The sequence below is a fragment of the Scyliorhinus torazame genome, chromosome 8, assembly GCF_047496885.1.
Source record: "Scyliorhinus torazame isolate Kashiwa2021f chromosome 8, sScyTor2.1, whole genome shotgun sequence".
NCBI lineage: Eukaryota > Metazoa > Chordata > Chondrichthyes > Carcharhiniformes > Scyliorhinidae > Scyliorhinus > Scyliorhinus torazame.
Genome location: NC_092714.1, coordinates 25824628 through 25850512, shown reverse-complemented (window position 1 = coordinate 25850512; position 25885 = coordinate 25824628). Strand labels below are relative to the sequence as shown.

Sequence of the window (25885 nt, the reverse complement as noted above, 5' to 3'; positions counted from 1 at the left end):
CCACCTAACCTGCACGTCTTTGGACTGTGGGAGGAAACCGGAGCACCCGGAGGAAACCCACGCAGACACGGGGAGAACGTGCAGACTCAGCACAGACAGTGACCCAGCAGGGAATTGAACATGGGACTCTGGCGCTGAGAAGCCACAATGCTAACCACTGTGCTACCGTGCTGCCCACGTGCTGTTCTATCCAGTTGAAATGGCAGAGCAGATTCGAAGGGAAAAACATCCTACTCCAACTCCTATTTCTTGTGTTCATATGTTTCTGGGTAACATCAAGGATGAACTAGACAGGCTGGTTGTTGCCAACAAATAAAACTTGGGTTATTCAAAGTATGGCATGAAAATTACCCAGATAGATGAGCCAAGAGTGGGATTCTCCTTCCTGCCAACCTTGTTTTCCGGCACGGCACACCTCTGCCGGCAGCGTGATCCTCCATTCTGGCACCCGCCAATGTTTTCCATTGTGGCCATCCCACGCCGTCGGGAAACCCACTGGCGTGGGTTCGCTGCCAACGAAACGGAGGATCCCGCCGACAGAGAATCCCATTTAATAATGTTTCCTCCTGCCGCCAACTATTATTAAGTTGCACCTTTTATTGTGCGGCATCATATTCGTAAATGACATGGATGGCTACAGATCAGAAGATTGCCCGCAATTGGAGATGAGATCTTACGGCCTTGGAAGCCAGTGTGTGCCATGAAAATGCTTAAATCTTGTTTGTGTCAAATTTCTGCAAGAGTTATTTTAAGAAAAAGTTGACCCCTTTTTTGAATACTGTTCTAAGCAACTTCACCCATTTTGCATGCAAATGTTACAGAGTGCAGGTATGATAGCATAATGGTTGTGTTTATTGGATTAGTAACACAGAGACTGTGAGTTTAAACCCCAGCCTGGCAAATTCTGACATTGAACACACTAAACATGAAATAATTTGTATCTACAACTTAAAATGAGTAGTGGTTGCATGTATACCTGGGAGTATTTACTGGGAATTCAGGTATAAAAGCCTCCCAAGATCTGTATGACTTCACGTTTGTTCAGTTTCAATGGATGTGAAATCCCCCCGATCCCATTGGTACTTGGTGTTTCCTCTCCCTGGTCTTCCACCTGGGAATTTTCATGGGAAGTGCACAATGAGTGCAGTCAATGGTCATATAATAATAATCTTTGTTGTCACAAGTAGGCTTACATTAACACTGCAATGAGGTTACTGTGAAAATCCTCTAGTCGCCACATTCCGGCACCTGTTTGGGTACACTGAGGGAGAATTCAGAATGTCCAAATTACCTAACAAGCACGTCTTTCAGGACTTGTGGGAGGAAACCGGAGCACCCAGAGGAAACCCACGCAGACATGGGGAGAACGGGGGACTCCACACAGACAGTTGGGGGGGTGGGGCATTGATGATGGAGAAGTGGCTTCAGATTTCAAAGCAAATAAGAAGAGATTTGTCATGCAGCACAGGGACACTGTTATCTCACCAAAACGTTGTGTTGAAATTGCAGGTATTTTAACCAAACCAGACCTGGTTGACAAAGGAACAGAAAGCAACGTGGTAGACATTATACAAAACCTAGTAGTGGAGCTGAAGAAAGGTTACATGATTGTCAAGTGCCGCGGCCAAAGGGAGATTAATAACAAAGTGACGTTGAGTGAAGCAATCGCGAATGAGAGAACATTTTTTGAAGACCATGAAGAATATAGGTACAACCAAAAACAATTTTTAAAAAGATCTTCAGTTAAAGCTGCCTGTATCCTAATCTGCCACCAAATTGCATTCACACAATGCGAGGTTCACTGGTTTACATGTATTCCCAACCTGGCAACACCTTGATTTAAAAAAATTCTCATCCTTGTTTTCAAATCCCTTCTCGCCTCTCCCTATCTCTGTCCCCTCCTCCAGCCTCACGGCCCACCCAAGATCTTTGTGCTCCTCCAATCTCAGCCTCATGAACATTCCTGATATTTATTTCCTCCATCATTGGCAGCCGTGTATTCAACTTCTGACTTCCTAAGCTCTGGCATTGTCTCTCTCTAAACCCCTCTTTTATTCTTTTTTTGACGCTCCCTGAGGCCTACATTTGGTTACGAGCTCTAATATTTCCTGAAATGGTCAATGTCAAAATTGATATTGGTTTAAATTTATTCTTTCATTGGGTGAGGTGTCACAGGCTGTGCCAGAATCTGTTGCCCCATCACTAATTGTCCTTTAACTAAGGGGATTGCTGGACCATTTCAGAGAGCAGTTAGGAGTCGACCACATTGCTGTGGGTCTGGAGATCAGGAAAGGATGGCAGATTTCCTTCTCTAAAGCACATTCATGAACCAGATAGGTTTTTACAATCATCAAAGATAGTTGTAATGGTCATCATTCTTGAGATTGGCTTTCAATTCTAGATTTTGTTAATGGAGTTTAACCTCCACTGCTAGCTGTGATGGGATTTGAACCCATGTCCCCAGGATGACACTATCCAGTCCAGCGACACTATCTCTACACCACTGATCCCTTAATATCACTTCTGTGATGCTGTTTTGCATATTCTGCTATATTAAGTTAATTATTCTTCCACCCCATCCTGCCCCCTTTCTTTTTTTCTCTCTCTCTCTCACTCTCCCCAGGACTTACTCTCTTCCTTTGTCCTTCCTTGACTTAACGGCATTCTTCTCTTCATCGCATTCTAGCTTCCTTCCAATTTGTTGGAGCATCATAATCAACAGGATAATCTCCATCTATTCCTCTATTGTTCTTATTGCCTCCCTACCTTCACTATGAGTTAGTGCCCTCAGTGTGGATGACCTTGGTGTGCCCAATGGGTGCAGGACTTGTGTAGCCCTCGGCAGGAGCCTCCATTTCCACTGATGTAGGGGGCCTGAGTTGGAAACTGAATGGCTGGGGTACTGTGGCTTCTGCTGGTGCTGGTTCCGATACCTATAAGTAGGTGACGTTGGTTTCCTACATTGTGGGGGCCGGTTTGGCTCATATGGCTAGACCGCTCGTTTGTGATGCAGCGCAAGGCCAGCATCGTGGGTTTAATTCCCGTACCGGCTGAGGTTATTCATGAAGGCCCCCCCACCCGCCTTCTCAACCTTGCCCCTCACCTGAGGTGTGGTGATCCTCAGGTTAAACCATCGCCAGTCAGTTATCCCCCTCAAACGGGAAAGCAGCCTATGGTCATCTGGGACTTTGGCAACTTTATCTTACCTTTACATACTGGGTACCACCTGAGGCTACCATGTGGCTGTGGAACATGGCTGTGTAGCACCGCCAGCCTGTCATAGAACATAGAACATAGAACATAGAAAATACAGCACAGAACAGGCCCTTCGGCCCACGATGTTGTGCCGAACCTTTGTCCTAGATTAATCATAGATTATCATTGAATTTACAGTGCAGAAGGAGGCCATTCGGCCCTTTGAGTCTGCACCAACTCTTGGAAAGAGCACCCTACCCAAACTCAACACCTCCACCCAACACCAAGGGCAATTTGGACATTAAGGGCAATTTATCATTGGCCAATTCACCTAACCCGCACATCTTTGGACTGTGGGAGGAAACCGGAGCACCCGGAGGAAACCCACGCAGACACGGGGAGGACGTGCAGACTCCGCACAGACAATGACCCAAGCTGGAATCGAACCTGGGACCATGGATCTGTGAAGCAATTGTGCTATCCACAATGCTACCGTGCTGCCCTTAAGAACAAATAAATCTACACTATATCATTTTCCCGTAATCCATGTACCTATCCAACAGCTGCTTGAAGGTCCCAAATGTTTCCGACTCAACTACTTCCACAGGCAGTGCATTCCATGCCCCCACTACTCTCTGGGTAAAGAACCTACCTCTGATATCCCTCCTATATCTTCCACCTTTCACCTTAAATTTATGTCCCCTTGTAATGGTGTGTTCCACCTGGGGGAAAAGTCTCTGACTGTCTACTCTATCTATTCCCCTGATCATCTTATAAACCTCTATCAAGTCGCCCCTCATCCTTCTCCGCTCTAATGAGAAAAGGCCTAGCACCCTCAACCTTTCCTCGTAAGACCTACTCTCCATTCCAGGCAACATCCTGGTAAATCTTCTTTGCACCTTTTCCAGAGCTTCCACGTCCTTCCTAAAATGAGGCGACCAGAACTGTACACAGTACTCCAAATGTGGCCTTACCAAGGTTTTGTACAGCTGCATCATTACCTCATGGCTCTTAAATTCAATCCCTCTGTTAATGAACGCGAGCACACCATAGGCCTTCTTCACAGCTCTATCCACTTGAGTGGCAACTTTCAAAGATGTATGAACATAGACCCCAAGGTCTCTCTGCTCCTCCACAATGCCAAGAACTCTACCGTTAACCCTGTATTCCGTATTCATATTTGTCCTTCCAAAATGGACAACCTCACACTTTTCAGGGTTAAACTCCATCTGCCACTTCTCAGCCCAGCTCTGCATCCTATCTATGTCTCTTTGCAGCCGACAACAGCCCTCCTTACTATCCACAACTCCACCAATCTTCGTATCGTCTGCAAATTTACTGACCCACCCTTCAACTCCCTCATCCAAGTCATTAATGAAAATCACAAACAGCAGAGGACCCAGAACTGATCCCTGCGGTACACCACTGGTAACTGGGATCCAGGCTGAATATTTGCCATCCACCACCACTCTCTGACTTCTATCGGTTAGCCAGTTCGTTATCCAACTGGCCAAATTTCCCACTATCCCATGCCTCCTTACTTTGTGCAGAAGCCTACCATGGGGAACTTTATCAAATGCCTTACTAAAATCCATGTACACTACATCCATTGCTTTACCTTCATCCACATGCTTGGTCACCTCCTCAAAGAATTCAATAAGATTTGTAAGGCAAGACCTACCCCTCACAAATCCGTGCTGACTATCCCTAATCAAGCAGTGTCTTTCCAGATGCTCAGAAATCCTATCCTTCAGTACCCTTTCCATTACTTTGCCTACCACCGAAGTAAGACTAACTCGCCTGTAATTCCCAGGGTTACCCCTAGTTCCTTTTTTGAACAGGGGCACGACATTCGCCACTCTCCAATCCCCTGGTACCACCCCTGTTGACAGTGAGGACGAAAAGATAATTGCCAACGGCTCTGCAATTTCATCTCTTGCTTCCCATAGAATCCTTGGATATATCCCGTCAGGCCCGGGGGACTTGTCTATCCTCAAGTTTTTCAAAATGCCCAACACATCTTCCTTCCTAACAAGTATTTCCTCGAGCTTACCAGTCTGTTTCACACTGTCCTCTCCAACAATATCGCCCCTCTCATTTGTAAATACAGAAGAAAAGTACTCATTCAAGACCTCTCCTATCTCTTCAGACTCAATACACAATCTCCCGCTACCGTCCTTGATCGGACCTACCCTCGCTCTAGTCATTCTCATATTTCTCACATGGCCACGTGTGGTCTGGACCCTGACTGTTTGACCAGGTGTCAGGGTGTCTGTGAGCATTCAGACCATGTGTCAAAAGGCCGAGTCTGTGAGCATTCAGACCAGGCGTCAAGAGGGCCGAATGTTAATCGGCATTCCATGAGTGCAACACTCACAATGGTTTTGAGTTTGGGTTGCAGCAGAGCCTTGGCAATAGGAATTGTGGTCCTGGTACATCTGGAAAATAGTTGCTGTGCTGATGAGGGCAGACCCTATTGTAGCAAGTTTCACAGACTGACGAGTGCAGCATTATAATCTGTAATCCCAGAGACAATTCTCTGGAAGTTGCTTGCCTGAGCATACTGTCCGTTCTGCCAAACTGTTGGACTGTGGGTGTAGGGGGCTGTTCGTGATTATGTTCTAGGTTCCATCTGGGTGCACAGATTCTAAATTCAGTGAGGACGAATTGGAGAATGTTGTCTGTCATGAGTCTGAGGGATGGCGTTTGTGGCAAATTGTGGCTTGATGATGATTGTGTTACTCATCATGCTTGGCAGATAGTCCAGTTCAAGCCACCTGGAATACGAGTCAATTGAAATCAAATAAGACCATAAGACATAGGAGCAGAAGGGTGTTTTTCAGAATGGAGATCTATAGCTAGTGGTGTTCTGCAGGGATCAGTGCTGGGACCTCTGTTGTTTGTAGTATATATAAATGATCTGGAGGAAAATGTGGGTGGTCTGATTAGTAAATTTGCAGATGACATGAAGATTGGCGGAGTTGCTGATAGTGCCGAGGATTGACAGAGGATACAACAGGATATAGATAGGTTGGAGGCTTGGGCACAGAAATGGCAGATAGAGTTTAATCCGGACAAATGCGAGGTGATGCATTTTGGAGGATCCAATCTAGGTATGAATTATACTGTAAATGGCAGAACCCTTAGGAACATTAGCACAGTGGGCTAAACAGCTGGCTTGTAATGCAGAATAAGGCCAGCAGCGTGGGTTCAATTCCCGTACCAGCCTCCCCGAACAGGCGCCAGAATGTGGTGACGAGGGGCTTTTCACAGTAACTTCATTGAAGTTTACTTGTGACAATAAGCGATCATTATTATTATTAACATACAGAGGGATCTGGGTGTGCAGGTCCACAGTTCCCTAAAAGTGGCAACACAGGTGGCCAAGGTGATTAAGAAGGCATATGGCAAGCTTGTCTTCATCAGCCGGGGCCTTGAGCACAAGAATTGGGAAATCATATTGCAGCTATATAAAACTTTGGTTAGGCCGCATTTGGAGTATTGCGTGCAGTTCTGGTCACCACATTATCTGAAGGACATGGTAGCTTTGGAGAGAGTGCAGAGAAGGTTCACCAGGATGTTGCCTGGTCTCGAGGATATTGGCTATGAGGAAAGGTTGAATAAACTAGGATTGTTTTCACTGAAAAGACGGAGGCTGAGGCGAGACCTGCTAGAGGTCTACAGAATTATGAGAGGCATAGACAGGGTGGATAGTCAGAGACTTTTTCCAAGGATGGAAGTGTCATTTACAAGGGAGCACAAGTTCAAGGTGAGAGGGGGAATGTTTAAGGGAGATGGGCAGGGTAAGTTTTTCACACAGAGAGTGAGCGCCAGCTGAACAGAATTCTACGGCGGGCGATCAGGAAGGCAAAGGCAAGGGCGTCGGCCCTCCTGCCATGAACAGGTGGGTGCCTGGAGCGCACTGCCAGAGGCTGTGGTGGAAACAGGCACATTAGCAATATTTAAGAGGCACCTGGATGGGTACATGAACAGGGAGGAAATAGAGGGAAACAGACCGAGTAAGGACAGAAGTTTTTGTTTTTAGTTAGGGCTTCATGATCAGCACAGGCTTGGAGGGCCGAACGGCCTGTTCCTGTGCTGTACTTTTCTTTGTTCTTTGTTCTACCAATCCTTGGGGACCTCACTATATACCTTCTTCTAGCCTGACCATTAAAGGTTCACTACGATTCTCTTTCCTGTCCTTCAACCAATTTCCACGTATCTACGTCTAAGATGTTTAGAGCGAATACCTGCCGTGTGACTAACATGGTTGTGCAATTCCTTTGCTCTTTAGGCCTCTATTGGAGGATAAGAAGGCCTCCATCCCATGCTTGGCTGATAGACTTACAAGTGAACTTGTTGAGCACATCCAAGTAAGTTTTGTTTGCTTAACTTCTTTATGGTTCAGCATTATTCACATTTCCCGAGTTTGAATCAGTTACCTTAACATGAGGTTTTGCATTTATTAATTTTAGACGTCACGGTGTCCTTTCACTTTGTTTTCAAGGACTCTTTGCCTGATTTAGAAAAGGAAATTGAAGAGAAAATCTGTTTAACGACCAAAGATTTGGAAAAATATGGTGAGGGAGTTCCAGAAGCACATCATGAGAAAGTAACTTTCCTGATCCAGGTTTGTATGTAATAAATCGTGAAACCTAACGACAAAGACACTGCCGGGGGGCCTGGACCCTTATTCAGGACAGAATCCTGACCCGTAAACTGCAGGCAAAATCATCAGGGGGGTCCATAAGGCAAAACCTGCATCCAGTCCACATATGTCCAATAGCATAAGAAAGGGTTAAACCAAGAGTAGAAACTCCCTACAGCAGGAGTTCCTCCATTCCTGTCCATCGCAGGGCACAGATGTAGTAGCTTCGGTCATTTGTCAAGCTGCGGGATGTTGGAAATCTGGCATATCCTCGGCAACCCCTACTCTTCCATTATCAGCAAGTCATGGGATCAACTCTGGTTCAATGAAGAGTGCAGGAGGGCAGGTCAGGAGCAACACCAGGCACACTGAAAAGTGAGTTGTCAACCTGATGAAACGACAACACAGGACTACTTGCGTGTAGAACAGCATAAGCCACAAGTGACAGGCAGAGCTAAGCGATACCGCAGTCAATGGATGGGGTCCTGCAACATCCTCGTGTGAATGGTGGTGGACAATTAAACAGCTCACTGGTGGAAGAGGCTCCACAAATATCCCCAACCTCAAATGATGGGGGAGCCACATAATGCCACAGGTGACGAAAGGCCAGTATTGTTCACCACCTGGACCTTGGATAAAGACAAAAGTAATCTTGGGCAGATAGAGAAAGAAGCCCTCGGATAGTTTTTGGCATAAAACGGTTCTACCAATTTCTGTGTGCCCCGGACTTGAGGTCATTTGCAGACTTACTCACCCTGGTAAGACTGTCACATGAGAAGGGGCTAAGTCGGTTAGTCATAGAAACGTATACAATTCTAACAGGATTAGACAGGGTAGATTGAGAAAGAATGTTCCCGATCCCAAAGAGAAAATGCTAGAAAATCTCAGCAGGTCAGGCAGCATCTGTAGGGAGAGAAAAGAGCTAACGTTTTGCGTTCTCAGCAAAGGACTCCGCTTTGTACTCTTACGTCCCCACCTCAATGAATTCCGGGTTCGACATGATGTTGAACTCTTCTTTCGCCGCCTTTGTCAAGAAAACTCTTCCAAAAATGTTCCCGATGGTGGGGGAGTCCAGAACTAGGGGTCGTAGTTTGAGGATAAGGGGTAAAACCTTTTATGACTGAGGTGAGGAGAAATTTATTCACCCAGACAATGGTTAATCTGTGGAATTCACTACCACAGAAAGTAGTTGGGGCCAAAACGTTGTGTAATTTCAAGAAGGAATTAGATATAGCTCTTGGGGCTAAAGGGATCAAGGGATATGGGGGAAGGCGGGATCAGGGTATTCAATTTACCACCAAGAAAGCACAACAGCGTCTATACTTCCTTAGGAAACTAAGGAAATTCAGCATGTCCACATTAACTCTTGCCAACTTTTACAGGTGCACCATAGAAAGCATCCTATCTGGCTGCATCACAGCCTTTTGAAATTATTAGTGTCCCTTAGGATCATAGAATTTACAGTGCAGAAGGAGGCCCATCGAGTCTGCACCGGCTCTTTGAAAGAGCACCCTACCCAATCCCACACCTCCACCCTATCCCCATAACCCAGTAACCCCACCCAACATTAAGGGCAATTTTGGACATTAAGGGCAATTTTTAGCATGACCAATCCACCTAACCTGCACATCTTTAGACTGTGGGAGGAAACCGGAGCACCCGGAGGAAACCCACGCACACATGGGGAGAACGTGCAGACTCCGGCCAGACAGTGAACCAAGCCGGGAATCGAACCTGGGACCCTGGAGCTGTGAAGCAATTGTGCTAACCACCATGCTACCGTGCTGCCCTTATGGGAGCTTGGTATGGCAACTGCTCAGCCCAAGGCCGCAAGAAACTTCAGAGAGTCATGAACACCGCCCAGTCCTTCACACAAACCTGCCTCCCATCATTGACTCCATCTACATCTCCCGCTGCCTGGGGAAAGCGGGCAACATAATCAAAGACCCCTCCCACCCGGCTTACTCACTCTTCCAATTTCTTCCATCGGGCAGGAGATACAAAAGGCTGAGAACATGCACGAACAGACTCACAAACAGCTTCTTCCCCGCTGTTACCAGACTCCTAAACGACCCTCTTGTGGACTGACCTCATTAGCATTACACCTCTGTATGCTTCACCCAATGCCGGTGTTTATGTAGTTACATTGTATACCTTGTGTTGCCCTATTATGTATTTTCTTTTCTTTTCTTTTCTTGTCATGTAATTAATGATCTGCTCGCAGAAAAATACTTTTCACTGTACCTCGGTCCATGTGTAAATAAACAAATCCAATCCAATCTAATCCAATTTGATGATCAGCCGTGATCATAATGAATGACAGAGCAGGCTCAAAGGGCCGAATGGCCTCCTCCTGCTTCTATTTTCTACGTTTCTAGAAGGCCTCAAATCTCACCAACAGGCCCATAATTCTGCCCATATTCTCCAGCGGGTCCGACACAAACCTTCTAACTAATTCTGAGTAAGTGAGTTGGAACCATTCGAGTCTTTGACTTTAATTCAGAGTTTTGGAGAGTTCCAGATGCAGAATCATTGCCCGACAGACATTGAAACTTCCCACACATTTCCCGTGTAGTCAGTGCATGGGGACTTCCAAGGCGGTCCCCAATGCATTTTCCAAATTAACTCCAGGGTGTAAGTATCTGGAGAATGGAAGATTAGACCCGGCCAGTGTATCTTTAATATATGTTGGCATTACATAGTTTAAAAATGAGCACCTTGCCCATCACACAGTAACTCAAGTTAAAAACAGAACCAGTTGGGGAGTCTCAGTGGGTCAGGCAGCACGTGCAGAGCGAGAAACAGAGTTAACATTTCAAGTTCAATGTGACCAGTCTGAAAAGTTAACTCCGTTTCTCTCTCCACAGATGCTTCCAGATCGGCTGAGATTTTCCAGAACTTACTTTATTTATTTTCAGGGGCGTCATTCTCCGACCCCCCGCCGAGTCGGAGAATGGCCGTTGGCCGCAGTGAATCCCGCCCCCGCCGAAGTCTCCAGTACCGGAGATTGGGCGGGGGCGGGAATCGGGCCGCACTGCTCAATTCTCCGGCCCGCCCAGAAATTGCCTGTCCCACCGGCGTAAATCAAAGCTGGTATTTACCGGCGGGCCAGGCGGCGTGGGCGGGCTCCGGGGTCCTGGGGGGGGCGCGGGGCGATCTGACCCCTGGGGGTGCCCCCGCGGTGGCCTGGCCCGCGATCGAGGCCCACCGATCTGCGGGCGGGCCTGTGCCGTGGGGGCACTCTTTCCCTTCCACCTCCGCCACGGCCTCCACCATGGCGGAGGCGGAAGTGACTCTCCCCACTGCGCATGCACGGGAAACTGTCAGCAGCCGCTGACGCTCCCACGCATGCGCCGGGAAACTGTCAGCGGCCGCTGACGCTCCCGCGCATGCGCCGCATTTCCGCGCCAGCTGGTGGGGCAAGAAACGCCATTTCCGACAGCTGGCGGGGCGGAAATCCCTCCGGCGTCGGCCTAGCCCCTCAATGTTGGGGCTTGGCCCCCAAAGATGCGGAGCATTCCGCACCTTTGGGGAGGCACGATGCCCGTCTGATTGGCGCCGATTTGGGCAGCATGCGGCGGACATCGCACCGTTTGGGGAGAATTTCGCCCCAAATCTCCAGCCAGCATCTGCAGGATCTTGCGTTTATGACGTAACTCAAAGTCGTTCACCATTTGCAATGATAATAATAATCTTTATTGTCACAAGTAGGCTTACATTAACACTGCAATGAAGTTACTGTGGAAAGCCCCTATTCGCCACATTCCGGCGCCTGGTCAGGTACACGGAGGGAGAATTCAGAATGTCCAATTCACCTAACGAGCATGTCTTTCGGGACTTGTGGGAAGAAACCGGAGCACCCGGAGGAAACCCACGCAGACACGGGGAGAACGTTCAGACTCCGCACAGACAGTGACCCAAGCTGGGAATCAAACCTGGGGCCCTGACGTTGTGAAGCAACAGTGCTAACCACTGTGCTACCGTGCTGCGGGGTGTGATCCGAGATCACTATTGCCATTTAGCACGTCACCCAAATAAACGCGTCCCCAGTGCGATAACCAATTCCAACAGCAGTACTCCCCCAACTAACTACTGTCCAGGGTCATGAGTGATCACCATTTCCACTGTCTCTGGTTTTCTTCACAGAAACTCAATGAATTTGGTGAAAACCTCAGCAGTTTGTCTTCAGGGGAAGAACCAGAAGGTTGCTTTAAGAAGGAGAGGTGCTTCACCTTAGTACGGAAGGAGTTTGAAAACTGGAAAAAGCAACTTGATAAAGTTAAACATAAATGTGAGTGCATAACGCAACAGAAACGACGGCTATGTTATTTCAAATGCTTTTTCTTCCAGTCCTGCCAGAGCTGAGTAGGAACTTCTGATTGAAACCTGGAGGAAGGCTATTCATATCTAATCGGACCAGGCTGGAGAATATTTTGTCACATTCCCTCAGAAGTTACTTTTGTCCCAAATGTCCTTCCCTCACAAAAGATTTCGAAACCTCCCCACGCTCATTCTCGCCTTAGAGACGTCGAATTCCTTTAGTGCGGAAGTAGGCTTTGTTTTCCTAACTATATACATATATACAGTAAAGGGTACAGACTAGAGATATCTCCATGTCGAGGTCTTAACACATCTCTGGCCTAGGTCTAGGTAATGTACCTTCTTACATCATAGAGTCATAGAGGTCTACAACATAAAAAAAACAGAAAAGGCCCTTCAGTCCATCACATCTGTGCTGGTCAAAATCAACCACCTAACTATTCCAATCCCATTTCCCAGCACTTGGCCATCGCAAGTGCACATCTAAATACATCTTAAATGTTATGAGGGCCTCTGCCTCCACCATCCTTTCAGGCAGCGAGTTCCAGACTCCCACCACCCTCTGGGTGAAAAAGTTTTTTATCACGTTCCTTCTAAACCTCCTGCCCTTACCTTAAATCTATGCCTCCTGGTCATTGACCCCTCCACCAAGGGGAAAGGTTTCTTCCTGTCTGCTCAATCTGTGCCCCTCATAATTTTATACGTCTCAATCGTGTCCCCCCTCAGTCTCCTCTGCTCCAAGGAAAACAATCCCAGTCTAGACAATCTCTCTTCATAACTAAAACCCTCCAGCCCAGGCAACGTACTGGTAAATCTCCCCTGCACCCTGTCCAGTTCGATCACATCCCTCCTATAAATTCCAAAGCTGCACGCAGTACTCTAGCTGTGCCCTAACCAACGTTTCATACCTCTGAGCAAATCCTCTGTGCTCTTAAACTCTATGCTCGGCTATTAAAGGCAAGTATACCATATGCCTTCTTAACCACTGTGTGCACCTGCGCTGCTACCTGAAGGGACGGATGTACATGCACACCAAGGTCCCTCTGATTCTCAGTGCTTCCCAGGGTCCTGCCATTCATCATGTATTCCCTTGCCTTGTTTGTCCTGCCCAAGTGCATCACCTCACACTTATTCCACTGATCAGCTCATCTGACCAATTTGTCTATATCCTGTAATCTAAGGCTATCCTCCACCAATTTTCATATCATCAGCGAACTTGCTGATCAACCCTCCTACATTCAAGTCTCAATCGTTTATGTAAACCACAAACAGCAAGGGCCCCAACTCTGATCCCTGTGGGACCCCACTGGACACAGGCTTCCAGTCAGAAAACAGCCCTCGATCATCACCCTCTACTTCCTGCCACTCAGCCAATTCTGGATCCAATTAGCCAAATTTCCTTGGATCCCATGGGCTCTTTGTTATCAGTCTCCCATGAGCTTATCAAAAGCCTTGCTGAGGTCCAAGTAGACTGTGTCAAATGCAGTGCCCTCGTCTACACACACCTTCAAAAAATGTAATCAAGTTGGTCAGACATGACTCTTCTGAACAAAACCATGCTGACTGTTCTTGATTAACGCTGCCTCTCCAAATGCAGATTAATTCTGTGTCTCACAATAGCTTTCAACCACATTGGCAGTCCTCCAGACCTCCAGCACCTCTCCTGTGGTCAGAGGGGAATTGAAAATTATTGCCAGCATCCCTGCTATTTCCCCCCTTGCCTCACTCAACAGCCTGGGATACATTTCATCTGGCCCTGGAGATTTGTCTACTTTTAAGCCGGCCAGACCACTCAGAACTTCCTCTTTGTCTATGTTAATTTCTTGAATTTTATCACACTGATTTCTATGCCCACACTGTCCCTCTCACTAGTAAATACCGACACAAAGTATTCATTTGGAACTCTACCTACGTCCAGGGCTCCACAAACAAATTACTACCGTGGTCCTTAATGGGCCGTATCAAACTACTTGGGGTTTCCCTTTATCTGACCTGCCAGCATCATTTCATATCCCCTTTTTGCTCCTCTAATGTTATTTTGACGTTTCCTCGTGCACATTCCTAGAATCATAAAATTTACAGTGCAGAAAGAGGCCATTGGGCCATCAAGTCTGCACCAGCCCTTGGAAAGAGCACCCTACTAAAACCCATGCCTCCACCCTATCCCCATAACCCAGTAACCCCACCTAAACGTTTGGACACTAAGGGCAATTTAGCATGGCCATTCCACCTAACCTGCACATCTTTGGACTGTGGGAGGAAAGCAGAGCACCCGGAGGAAACCCATGCAGACACGGGGAGAAAGTGCAAACTTTACATAGACAGTTACCTGGGGCCGGAATTGAACCCGGGACCCTGGAGCTGTGAGGCAGCGGTGCTAACCACTGTGCCACCGCGACGCTCTATAATCTATACTCATCTTGGGCCAGTGTGGGACTTACACATTTTGGAGGCCAGCCCCCATTGATGGGGCGGCCTGCGTCAATGACAGCGAGCCCCACCCACAATGGCCTCTCTGCTCACCTCTCTGCTCTCGTGGCTGGGCCTTGAACCTTGATGACTGTGCGTGCTCCTGGCGGCTACCTGGCCACTGCTGCTGGCTCTCTGGCCCACTGGTCTCTGTTCTTTTTGGGTTGGTTGCCTTGGCCTGGAGGTTGTGAGTCAACCCGCTGGTCCGCTCGACAGCCGTGTGCCAGCACCACCTCCTTGCCCCGCTGAAGGCTTTGTGGACTCACACTCCGATGTTAGGTCGGCGATCTCACTTTTGCCTCAGGCTGTCCGCCAGTCTGAATGACAGAAACCTGGCTGCTGCTTTGCCCCTTTAGTCAGCGAAAGTTCAGAAGCTTCACATCACTTCAGAAGAATTGTGTTTGAGTCTCAACGCCCTCTCAATGTTGGGCAACTGTTTTCCCGCACCAAAGGAGAGTCCATCAATCAGAACCTGATGTTGTATTGTATTGCCTGCTGATAAGCTCAGATCAGCAAATTAAAAGGTACAAAGACTCTGGGTGGTGTTCCTTTCACAACATCTCTCCCTATGGCGTCCCCCCATTGGCCAGAGCCCCATGCTGCACTGCTGCCTTTTATTGAAAGTCCGCCATGTCTACACATCTGCTATTTTGGGCTGCTATATGAGATCTGTCATAAGCCTCCCCTTTTCGCCTGGTCCAATTCTGTACATCCCTCGTTATCCAGGGTTCACTGGATTTGTTGGTCCTACCCGATTGGATCATGTTGGCCCTGTACTCTCCCTTTCACATTCCCTTCTTGAATCTGCCTCACTGTTCTGTCACAGATTTACCTAAAAATGTCTGCTTCCAGTCCACTCTGGCCACATCATATCTGATCCTATTAAAATCAACATTGCCCCCGTTTTATCATTGATTCATAGAATTTGCAGTGCAGAAGGAGACCATTCGCCCCATCGAGCCCACCTTGGAAAGAGCACCCTACTTAAACCCCATCTAACCCAAGGGCAATTTGGCATGGTCAATCCACCTAACCTGCACATCTTTGACTGTGGGAGGAAACCGGAGCACCCGGAGGAAACCCATGCAGACACGGGGAGAACGTGCAGACTCCGCACAGACAGTGACCCAAGCCGGGAATCAAAACTAGGACACTGGAGCTGTGAAGCAACTGTGCTAACCACTGTGCTACTGAGCCGCCCACCAGGCCCATCCTTGTCCTTTTCCCCAACCATCTTGAATCTAATGGAGGTTTGATCACCATCTGCAAAATGTTCCCCCACTGATACTTCAACAATTTGTCTGGTTTCGATACCTGAAAAGTCCAGGACCTTGTAGGACCTTCTATCTGCTGCCTTTCAAAGTTCTCATGGAAGCGTTTTAAGAATTCTTCTCTCTCTAAACCTTTTACACTCATTAATTACCCCAGATAATGTTGGGGAAGTTGAAATCTACCGCTGCAACTACTCTATTACGTTTAAACTTCTCAGAAATTTGCCTACATATCAGCTCTTCTGTTTCTCTCGGACTGTTAAGGGGCTTATAGAACACACCCAGCGATGTGATTGCTCCGTTTTGGTTTTTAAGTGCTACTGCGTGGGTGGTACGATACTCAGACCCGCATTAACCTTGTATTTAGCAGACCCTTCTACGACACATAGTATGCATCTAAATTCTTGGACTCTGAGTTGAGAAGGGGGGAAAGAGGAGTATGAATGGCGTCAGCTGTGACTCGGGTGCCTTTGAGTCATGTGGTTGCGAGTTCCCGTCCTGCTCCAGTGATTTGAGCAGTGAAATCTGGACTGATTCTCCCGTGTGGTGCTGATGATGGAGGGGTGGTCTGCTCGTGGATGTCCCATCCTTCATGTGAGATGTCTATCCATTCAAATAGATTCGGCAGTCAACATCGCTAAAGTAGATTGTCCAGCTGAACTTTACGGGACCTTATTGTGCATTTCAGCTTTTCTTATATTTCAATTTCAAAAATACTTCATTAGCTGTGAAGCACTTGGAAGGGACATCCTGTATACAATACGACTGCCATAGTATCACACAATACATTAATTGTACTTGAAAATGTGGCAATTTCCAATTTATTTATTTTGACCAACAGTCCATGAACTGATGCAGAATAAAGTGGCAGAATTCGAGGGAGCTGCTCGTGGGCGGGAGTTACCTGGGTTTGTCAACTACAAAACGTTTGAGACAACAGTGAGGAAACAGATTGTTCAACTGCAACGTCCGGCCAATCAAACACTCAAGAAAGTTACAGGTAAGTGAACTAAACCTCCATTGTTTCATCAGGAACGGAATACAGAGCGTAAAAGTGTAAACACTTTTTTTCTGGGATCCTTCCCGTGCTGTTCCGACGATGGTACACCTGAAACATGTCTGAAGTCATTTGTTACCATATGTGGCAGGCTGAGACTCACTATTTGCTATTGAAGAGGTCATGTCAATCTCCTGGCAAGAGCGATGCTGTGTGAGCACGATGTCTGAAACATACGGTGGGGCACAGTGGTTATCACTTCTGCCTCACAGCCCCAGAGACCCGGGTACAATTCCGGCCTCGGGTGACTGTGCGGAGTCTGCTCGTTCTCCCCGTGTCTTCGTGGGTTTTCTTAGGGTGCTCCGGTTTCCTCCCACTGTGCAAAGATGTGCGGGTTAGGTGGGGTTGCGGGGATAGGGTGGTGAAGTGAGTCCAGGTAGAGTTGATGGAGAGGCAAATGCAGATAGTGTGGATGAATGTGGATCATACACAGCAGGGCGTGATGATCTGGGTCAGTGATAACTCCCAATCCCATGCCCTCAATTACTGTCAGCTAAACATAATGCAATATCAATAAAAACATCTAAACTCAGCTGGTCTTTAAAGATAACAGCTGAGACTTTCACAGCTGGTTGTGCCTGAATGTGAAGTTGGATTCGGGGATGGAAAGGAGCGTGCACAAAGGAAATTGGCCACCCAATCTTTTATTTCGAGCTTAGGATGTAGACACTTCTGGCTAGGCCAGCATTTATTGCCCATCCCTAAATGCCCTTGAGAAGATGGTGGTGAGTCACCTTCTTGAACCACTGCAGCCCATGTGGTGTAGGTACACTCACAGTGCTGTTAGGAAGGGAGTTCCCACTGTAATATAGTTCCAAGTCAGGGTGGTGTGTAACTTGGTGGGGTACTTAGGACGGCAGTGTGGTGCAATGGTTAGCACTGCAGCCTTGTGGCAGTGATGAACCGGATTTGATCCTGGCCCCGGGTCACTGTTCATGTGAGGTTTGCACATTCGCCCCTTGTGCGCGTGGGCCTCACCCCCACAACCCAAAGATGTGCAGGGTAAGTGGATTGGCCACGCTAAATTGCCCCTCAATTGGCAAAGAAAATGTTTAAACTTGGTGGGTTACTTGAAAGTGGTCATGTTCCCGTGTCTCTGCTGCCCTGGTCCATCTAAGTGGTAGAACGCGTGGATTTGGTAGGTGCTGTCAATGGAGCCATGGTGAGTTGCCACAGTTACAGAGAATGCGCCCTAATGCCACTTGTGCATTAGTGAGGGAGGGAGCGGGAGGTACTCAGCTTGCTCGGAGCAACAATCAGCGTCAGGTTGCCATTCCGCTCCGAGCCTTTTACCTTAATCTTTTACACTCCTGTCTTGCCCGACCTTCCGTCTCAGGCGGGGGAAATCCGAGTTGAGCAGTGCATCCCCGGGGTCTGGCTTCGGGCAGCACGGTAGCACAAATGGATAGCACTGTGGCTTCACAGCGCCAGGGTCCCAGGTTCGATTCCCCGCTGGGTCAATGTCTGTGCGGAATCTGCACGTTCTCCCCGTGTCTGTGTGGGTTTGCTCCGGGTGCTCACGTTTCCTCCCACAGTCCAAAGACGTGCAGGTTAGGTGGATTGGCCATGATAAAATTGCCCGTGTGACCAAAAAGATTCGGAGGGGTTATTGGGTTATGGGGATAGGATGGAAGTGAGGGCTTAAGTGGGTCAGTGCAGACTCGATGGGCCGAATGACCTCCTTCTGCACTGTATGTTCTATGTTCTATGAAGGTGAGATCTGTCAAAGGGAAGAAGCACAGCCACTTTTTTACAACACTAGCTTGGGGTGTGAGGGGAGTCTCGTCATTCTGTATGCAGGTTACCCAGGAGTTAGAAGAGGTTTTAATTCTTCTAAATCTTTCTGCGTAACTAGTGATATAACCCAGCCAGAACCATCCAAAAACAGGAAAGCAGATTACTACCTGAATGGTTGTAAATTGGGAGAGGGGAGTGTGCAGCGGGACCTGGGTGTCCTTGTGCATCATTCGCTGAAGGTAAGCATGCAGGTGCAGCAGGCGGTAAAGAAGGCTAATGGTATGTTGGCCTTCATTGCGAGAGGTTTTGAGTATAGAAGCAGGGTTGTGTTGCTGCATTTATACGGGGCCTTGGTGAGGCCACACTTGGAGTATTGTGTGCAGCTTTGGCCTCCTTCTCTGAGGAAGGATGTTCTTGCTCTCGAGGGAGTGCAGCGAAGGTTTAACTGACTGATTCCAGGGGTGGCGGGACTGTCATATGAGGAGAGATTGACTAGGTTGGGATTGTTCTCACTGGAGTTCAGAAGAATGAGGGGGGATCTCATAGAGACTTATAAAATTCTAACAGGATGAGACAAGGTAGATGCAGGAAAATGTTACCAATAATGGCTGTGTCCAGAACCAGGGGTCACAGTCTGAGGATTCAGGGTAAACCATTTCAGACAGACATAAGGAGACATTTCTTCACATAAGAGTGGTGAGCCTGTGGAATTCATTCCCACAGGAAGTAGCTGATACTGAAACTTTGAATATATTCAAGAGGCGGCTGGAAATAGCACTTGGGGAGAATGGGATCAAAGGCTATGGGGAGAAAGCAGGATTATGCGATTGAGTTGGATGATCAGCCATGATCGTGATGAATGGTGGAGCAGGCTCGAAGGGCCAAAAGGCCTCCTCCTGCTCTTATCTTCTATGTATATATGTATCCAAGGTTTTTGATTCAAATCAGATTTACCGGTGGTTCCTGGTACAGGACAATTGCCCAGGGAAAGTTTGCACTTTGGCAATTGCCTTGCAAACCTTACCTGTGAACTTTCAAAGAGGATTTTCCAGCACATTATCAGGGAATTGTCCCCCTCTGCCCCCACCACCACCTCCCCCCACCTTGGAGCTTGGAAGCTACAGCCCAGAGTATAAGGAAACGCGGTGATTAAGCGGGCTGCTTTGTTTTGGAATGGTTATACATCCGTGAGTGTTGTTGGGGCCGCACACATCCAGGCAAGTGGAGGGTATTCCATCACACTGCTGGCTTGTGCCTTGTGGATGACAGACGAGCTTTGGGGAGTCAGGAGGCGAGATCCTCTCTGCAGAATTCCTTGCCTCTGACCCGCTCTTGCAACAACAGTATTTATAGGGTTGGCCAGTTCAGTTTCTGGTCAATGGTAAAACCCGGGATATTGGTAGTGGGGGATTCAGCAATGGTAATGTCATTCGATGTCAAGGGAGCAATGGTTTGATTCTACCCTATTGGAGATGGCCATTGCCTGGCACTCGGGTAGTGCAAATATAACTTGCCACTTATCAGCTCAAGCCTGGACATTGTCCAGGTTTTGCTGCATTCCAGCTAGGACTACTTCAAATCAAACACTATGGAATCATCAGTGATTGTGAAGACCTGTTCTAATTTCACTCACGAATGTGTCATTTTTTTGTTCCCACTTTCTATCGTAGAAATTGTGCGAGGTGCTTTTCTGGAAGTCGCCGCCTACAATTTTAATGGCACCCCAAATCTCATGAGAGCTGCCAAGGTACCGCATAGATACTAATTCGTAGATTAAAAATGATCATTGTTTTCACCCCACAAACTTGAAGTAGAATTTAGCTAATGGAGTATCAAATACCACAGCCGTGGATTTGGGCAGAGGGAGCTGATTGTTCAACAAGACCGATGTGTTGCCAAAGATTTTTGTCTGTACCCAGTAGGACCAGCTCCAGAATACTGAATTTCAGACAAAATCAACAATTTGTACCAACAAGGAGGTCTGTTAGGTTGAAAGTTTATTCTGATTAGTCGATGCATTGCCGTAGGGAAATCATTGGGGAACTATCGGCTCCTCAAGCTCCCTATTAATTCAGAAAAGGGACTAAGTTTGAACGTATTCCTTTGTTTTCAGAGAACCTCGTGGATGAATTTATGTTCTAGAAAGAATTAAAAAACTACTGTATGAGCTTAATTGCTCATAAATTGGTTGTTAGTGTAGCTGTAAGCACGCCCAGGATTGTTCAGAAAGTGCTGCCCAATCACGGAATCACATCTAACAGGAGACATTTTGCTTTGCGTTTTACGAGCATGAGCTGGTTGAATACAGTCTGTACTCTGCCAATTACAAACAAGTGGAGGGACGTGTTGTTTGATTTCATCAACCAGCTTTTGTGTCTCCTTCTTCAGCACCATGTCGGTGATTTAAATGTCTAATTAGAGCCCTGTCCTCTGGTTGTCAGATTTGGGGTGTCAGACTTGCCGGGGCTGCAGACCGGGGCGGAGCCAGATGTCCTTGCCTTCGTCACGTTGATCGTCCAGAGGCATGTTCTGCTGGGGTGGTGGTTCCCAACCCCACCCAGCGCCTCGACATGGCTGGGGGACCTAATGGAGTTTCTGTAACGAGAGAAGGTCAAGTACATTGTGAGGTGATCGGTTGAGGGATTCTACCAGAGGTGGCGGCCATTCATTGGCTATTTTAAGGAATTAATCACTGTCAGTCTCTAGGGCAAGGGTGGGGGAAGGGGAGGGGGGAGGAGGCATTGAGAAGCGAGTGGATTGTGTGGGTTTGTGTTTTTTTTCCTGAATGTTGTGTCGGTGGATTTGTAAAAACATAAATTTTTTGTAATATTTGGTAAAATTGAAAAAACTTAAATAAAAACATTGGGGGAGAAAAAGATTTGATCAACCAGTTTCCTGTATTTGCGGCGTACATACCTAGCATTGTAACGACATTAAATTCATACACAATGTTGCTCAATTGTGTGACAGGCAGAATATTTTTGGTCCAGACTCATATAATGCAGAATTGGCTACTTAAGGGCCTCACGCAAACATTGAAAGATAGAGAACAGGAGTTGGCCATTTGGCCTTTCGAGCCTTCTCCACCATTCAACATGATTATGGCTGGTCTTCTATCTTGACACCATACTCCAGGGGCTGGATTCTCTATTTCCGAGACCAGGGACTGGGTTCTCTGATTTTGAGGCTATATCTGGAGCATGTATCTAGTCTTATGACCAAAAGTCAGCACCGCTGGGGGGCTAGCAGCCATGCACGTAAAGCCCCCCGCAGATACCTGCAGATACGGGTGGAGAATTGGCAGACCCATGGCCGTGCATGTGCACGGCGGCGACCTGCAGCGGTCGCGTCGTACAACATGGTGCCGTCCGCGCGCAGACCTGGCCTGCCAGGTAGTGCTCCCCCTGTAAACACCCTCGCCATCCCCGGACCACACCCCACCAGTCCCCACAGCCCCTGCCGAAGCCCACCCGGCCAGCGGAACGGCCCCGCCCCCGACTGTGGCAACGCTGGACACAGTCCGCAGCCACCACGCGAGGTCCCCGAAAACTGTGACCACACGCGCCTCACCCCGTCGGGAAGTCAGACCATCGGGGGCAGAGCATTGAGTGTGGGCCTCAGGTGACATCCTGAGGCCGTCCCAATGGCGTGCGGCGTACTCAGCGCTGACGCCGTCTTTGAGGGGGCGGAGCGTCCGGAAAACGGCGCTGCCCCCGATTTCGGCGTCAAAACGGATTCTCCGGCCAATCACCGAATGCGATTTTGGCGTCGGCAATCGGAGACTCCAGCCCCAGCTCCCTCCCCGTTCCCCTTTGCACCTTCAGAGTCTTTCCTTCTTAAATATATTCAGTTGGGGTGAGGGCTGGTGGCTAACACCAGGCGGCACTCGCCCCAGCCTGCATAAAATTGAGGGCAGCTTGGGGGGGGTCAGCAGGATGGTGGGAAAAGCCAGCCAGTAATTTTCCAGTGCCCCCCCCCACTCCCACCCCCTCCCCACTCCAACCTCCCACCCTCCACAACCCTTCAGCAAACCTGCCAGCAGGTGCTCATGAACTTTCCCATAAGAATCGTAGAATCCCTACAGTGCAGAAGGAGGCCATGCGGCCCATCAAGTCTGCACTGACCCTCTGAAAGAGCATTCTACCTAGGCCCACTCCACTGCCCTATCCCTATAACCCCGCACAATGATCATGGCCAATCCAACGAACCTGTACGACTTTGGAGTTCCTCCAGTCCTTTGAGCCCTTTCAATCAGACTACAGCAGAATTGCATTTGAACATGATTTCATTTTAAGAGTATGCGTTTTGGCTCTATTCTCCTTGCTAGACCAAACAGGGTTTCTCTTTTAACCAGCTGCAACACCTCAAGCAAATTGCTCCTTTGGTCATAGAAAGCAAAGAAATAAAAGCCTAGTCTACGCATCCTAGCCTCCTAATTTAACCCTTTCGCCCTTGGTGTTATTCCGTTGAACAAGTGCATTGTGCAGCCCAATGACAGAGACAAAATTGAGACTCCTGCACATATTAAATCTGAGGCTGAGAATTCCAGTTTTGGTAATGTCTTCTTTTATTGCCAGGTAAAGACGGAAGACCTAAAGAAACACCAGGAAAGTCTGGCAGAAGCGCAGCTGCAAATTCAATTTAAGATTGAAAATATGGTGTATTCGCAAGACTGCATCTACAGCCAGAAACTCAACAAAGCAAAGTTCGAAAAGGAAGAGTCAGAGGAGAGCAAAAACGGTCACCAATCAAAACGCTTCGGATTTGAATCTGTGCCTGCCAATGGCGCCACTGTTGAAGTAATGACAATGCATCTGAAAACGTACTACAAGGTGGGTTCAGAATCCTTCTGAATGGGGAGAAAGAGATATCCTTATGGATTGTAAGGAATTAAAACCGAAAGAATAAAAGATTATGTTAGCGCATTAGCTCCCAGGAGCTGATGTCTCATCAACATGTTCACACTGACAAGAGACCGTTCAGGTGCTCTCACTGTGGGACTGGGTTCAGGCGATGATCTGACCTCACTGTACATCAGCACAGTCACACTGGGGAGAGGCCGTTCACCTGCTCTGAGTGTGGTGAGGGATTCACTCAGACATCCCACCTGTTGGTATACCGACGCACTCACACTGGGGAGAGGTCATTTATTTGCTCCGCGTGTGGGAAGGGATTTGCTACTTCACCCCATTTGCAGACACACCAGCGCAGTCACACTGGGGAGAGGCCGTTCACCTGCACCCAATATGGGAAGGGATTCACTTGTTTATCCCACCTGCTGACACACCAGCGAATTCACACTGGGGAGAGGCCGTTGGTTTGTTCCACATGTCGGAAGGGATTTGCTCGCTCATCCAACATGCAGAGACACTGGCGAGTTCACACTGACGAGAGATCGTATAAATGCCCAGACTGCGGGAAGTGCTATGAAAGCTCTGGCTTTAATTGGAATTCCCATTGACAGCAGCGAGAACAGAGAATCCTGGCGACAGTGAATGCCGTGCCACCTCCCGCTGCTGAGAAACATGTGGCTGGGAGGCCGGGGAATCCAGCCCCTTGTCTTGGGTTTATCCTGAGTCAATGTGGGAGGTGAATATACTCACAGCTTCATCTGCCCCATCATTGTAACCAGCCTAAACCCTGTTCGTCGGCTTGATTTCTGACCTTCCGCCAAGGTAATGGCAGTAGAGAAGGAGAAGCTCTAGGAGGATTATACAGTTCCACAGGGATTATTCATCATCCGCCTACTTCTCCTCCCACTCAAACACTCCTAATAGTTTAAACTTTATCCTTGTGACAAAAGGCTTCTGCACAATGATCATAGAATTTACAGTGCAGAAGGGAGACCATTCAGCCCATCGAGTCTGCACCGACCCCTGGAAAAGAGCACCCCACTTAAGCCCCACACCTCCACCCTATCCCCTTTATCCCCATCACCCCACCCAACCTTTTTGGACACTAAGGGCAATTTAGCATGGCCAATCCACCTAACCTGCACATCTTTGGACTGTGGGAGGAAACCGGAGCACCCGAAGAAAGCCCCCGCAGACACGGGGAGAACGTGCAGACTCCGCACAGACAGTGACCCAAGCCAAGAATCGAACCTGGGACCCTGGAGCTGTGAAGCAAGCAACTGTGCTAACTAATTAAAAGCAAATTTACTGAGGATGCTGGAATCTGAAACGAAAGAAAAAATGCTGGAAAATCTCAGCAGGTCTGGCAGCATCTGTAGGGAGAGAAAAGAGCTAACGTTTCGAGTCCGATGACGCTTTTGACAAAGAGTGCTAACTATTATGCTACCATGCTGCCCAAAGAGAACATAAAATTTCAAATGCACTTTGTTATTGGCTCAAATTGTATTTCACTGGCTATTTATTTTTGAAGTTTGGAGTATTGGTGTCCAACAGCCACCAAGTCCCAGCCACCTTTTCACTAAGGAGTTGATGATCCAATCAAAATTACAGTTTGTCCTTTGGTATAATGTTCCTTTACTTCCTACTCTGAAGATGTTGACTCACAGAGGTACAGTTCCACAGGGATTATTCATCATCCGCCTACTTCTCCTCCCACTCAAACACAAAGTTGAATGTTGTTGGCTGTGGGGGGAGCCCCCCATGGTGGACAGAAAGCTCAGGCCGACTCCGCCTTGGGCCATTTCTGGGAGCTCCGGACTGATTCAGTGGCCGTTGGACATTTATCGGTTTGCGTCGGATTTCACAACCCTTTAAAGGGCAGACATCGTGTTTCCAAGAGATGCCGGCCAATCGGAGAGCCAGCAGCTCTTCAGCCTCAGAAGCATCACCGGGAGCGGCAGCCACTGCTGGAACTACACCTGGCCTGAAGCAGCATCGGAGCCTTGGGGCGGCATGGTGGCAGGGATTAGCACTGCTGCCTCGCAGCACCAGGGACGCGGGTTCATTTCCGGACTTGGGTCACTGTCTGTGTGGAGTTTGCACGTTCTCCCTGTATCTGCGTGCGTTTCCTCCGGGTGCTCCGGTTTCCTCCCACAGTCCAAAGATGTGCAGTTTAGGTGGATTGCTAAATTCCCCGAAGTATCCAAAGGCTAGGTGGGGATACGGAGGGGCCATGGTCTGGGTAGGGTCCTCTCTTTCAGAGGGTCGGTGTAGGTTTGATGGGCCAAATGGCCTACTTCTGCACTGTAGGGATTCTATGACCCAGGTAGGTGGG

At 48.1% G+C, this 25885-nt stretch overlaps 1 protein-coding gene and 1 long non-coding RNA gene across 6 annotated transcripts in view; one reads left to right on the top strand and one right to left on the bottom strand.

Annotated features, from left to right (window-relative positions):
* Window positions 1-25885, bottom strand: part of LOC140427696 (uncharacterized) — a 60729-nt gene that overhangs the window by 14465 nt on the left and 20379 nt on the right. The gene's annotated exons all lie outside the window — the stretch shown is intronic.
* LOC140427692 (interferon-induced GTP-binding protein Mx3-like) overlaps window positions 1-25885 on the top strand; it is a 56847-nt gene that overhangs the window by 29695 nt on the left and 1267 nt on the right. For all 5 annotated transcript variants that reach the window (XM_072513195.1, XM_072513192.1, XM_072513194.1 and 2 more), the window contains 7 exons: window positions 1510-1708; window positions 7490-7568; window positions 7703-7825; window positions 11990-12134; window positions 16745-16903; window positions 20368-20444; window positions 23275-23529. In XM_072513195.1, the coding sequence (XP_072369296.1) occupies window positions 1510-1708; window positions 7490-7568; window positions 7703-7825; window positions 11990-12134; window positions 16745-16903; window positions 20368-20444; window positions 23275-23529 (1037 nt within the window). The remainder of the gene's footprint in view (window positions 1-1509; window positions 1709-7489; window positions 7569-7702; window positions 7826-11989; window positions 12135-16744; window positions 16904-20367; window positions 20445-23274; window positions 23530-25885) is intronic.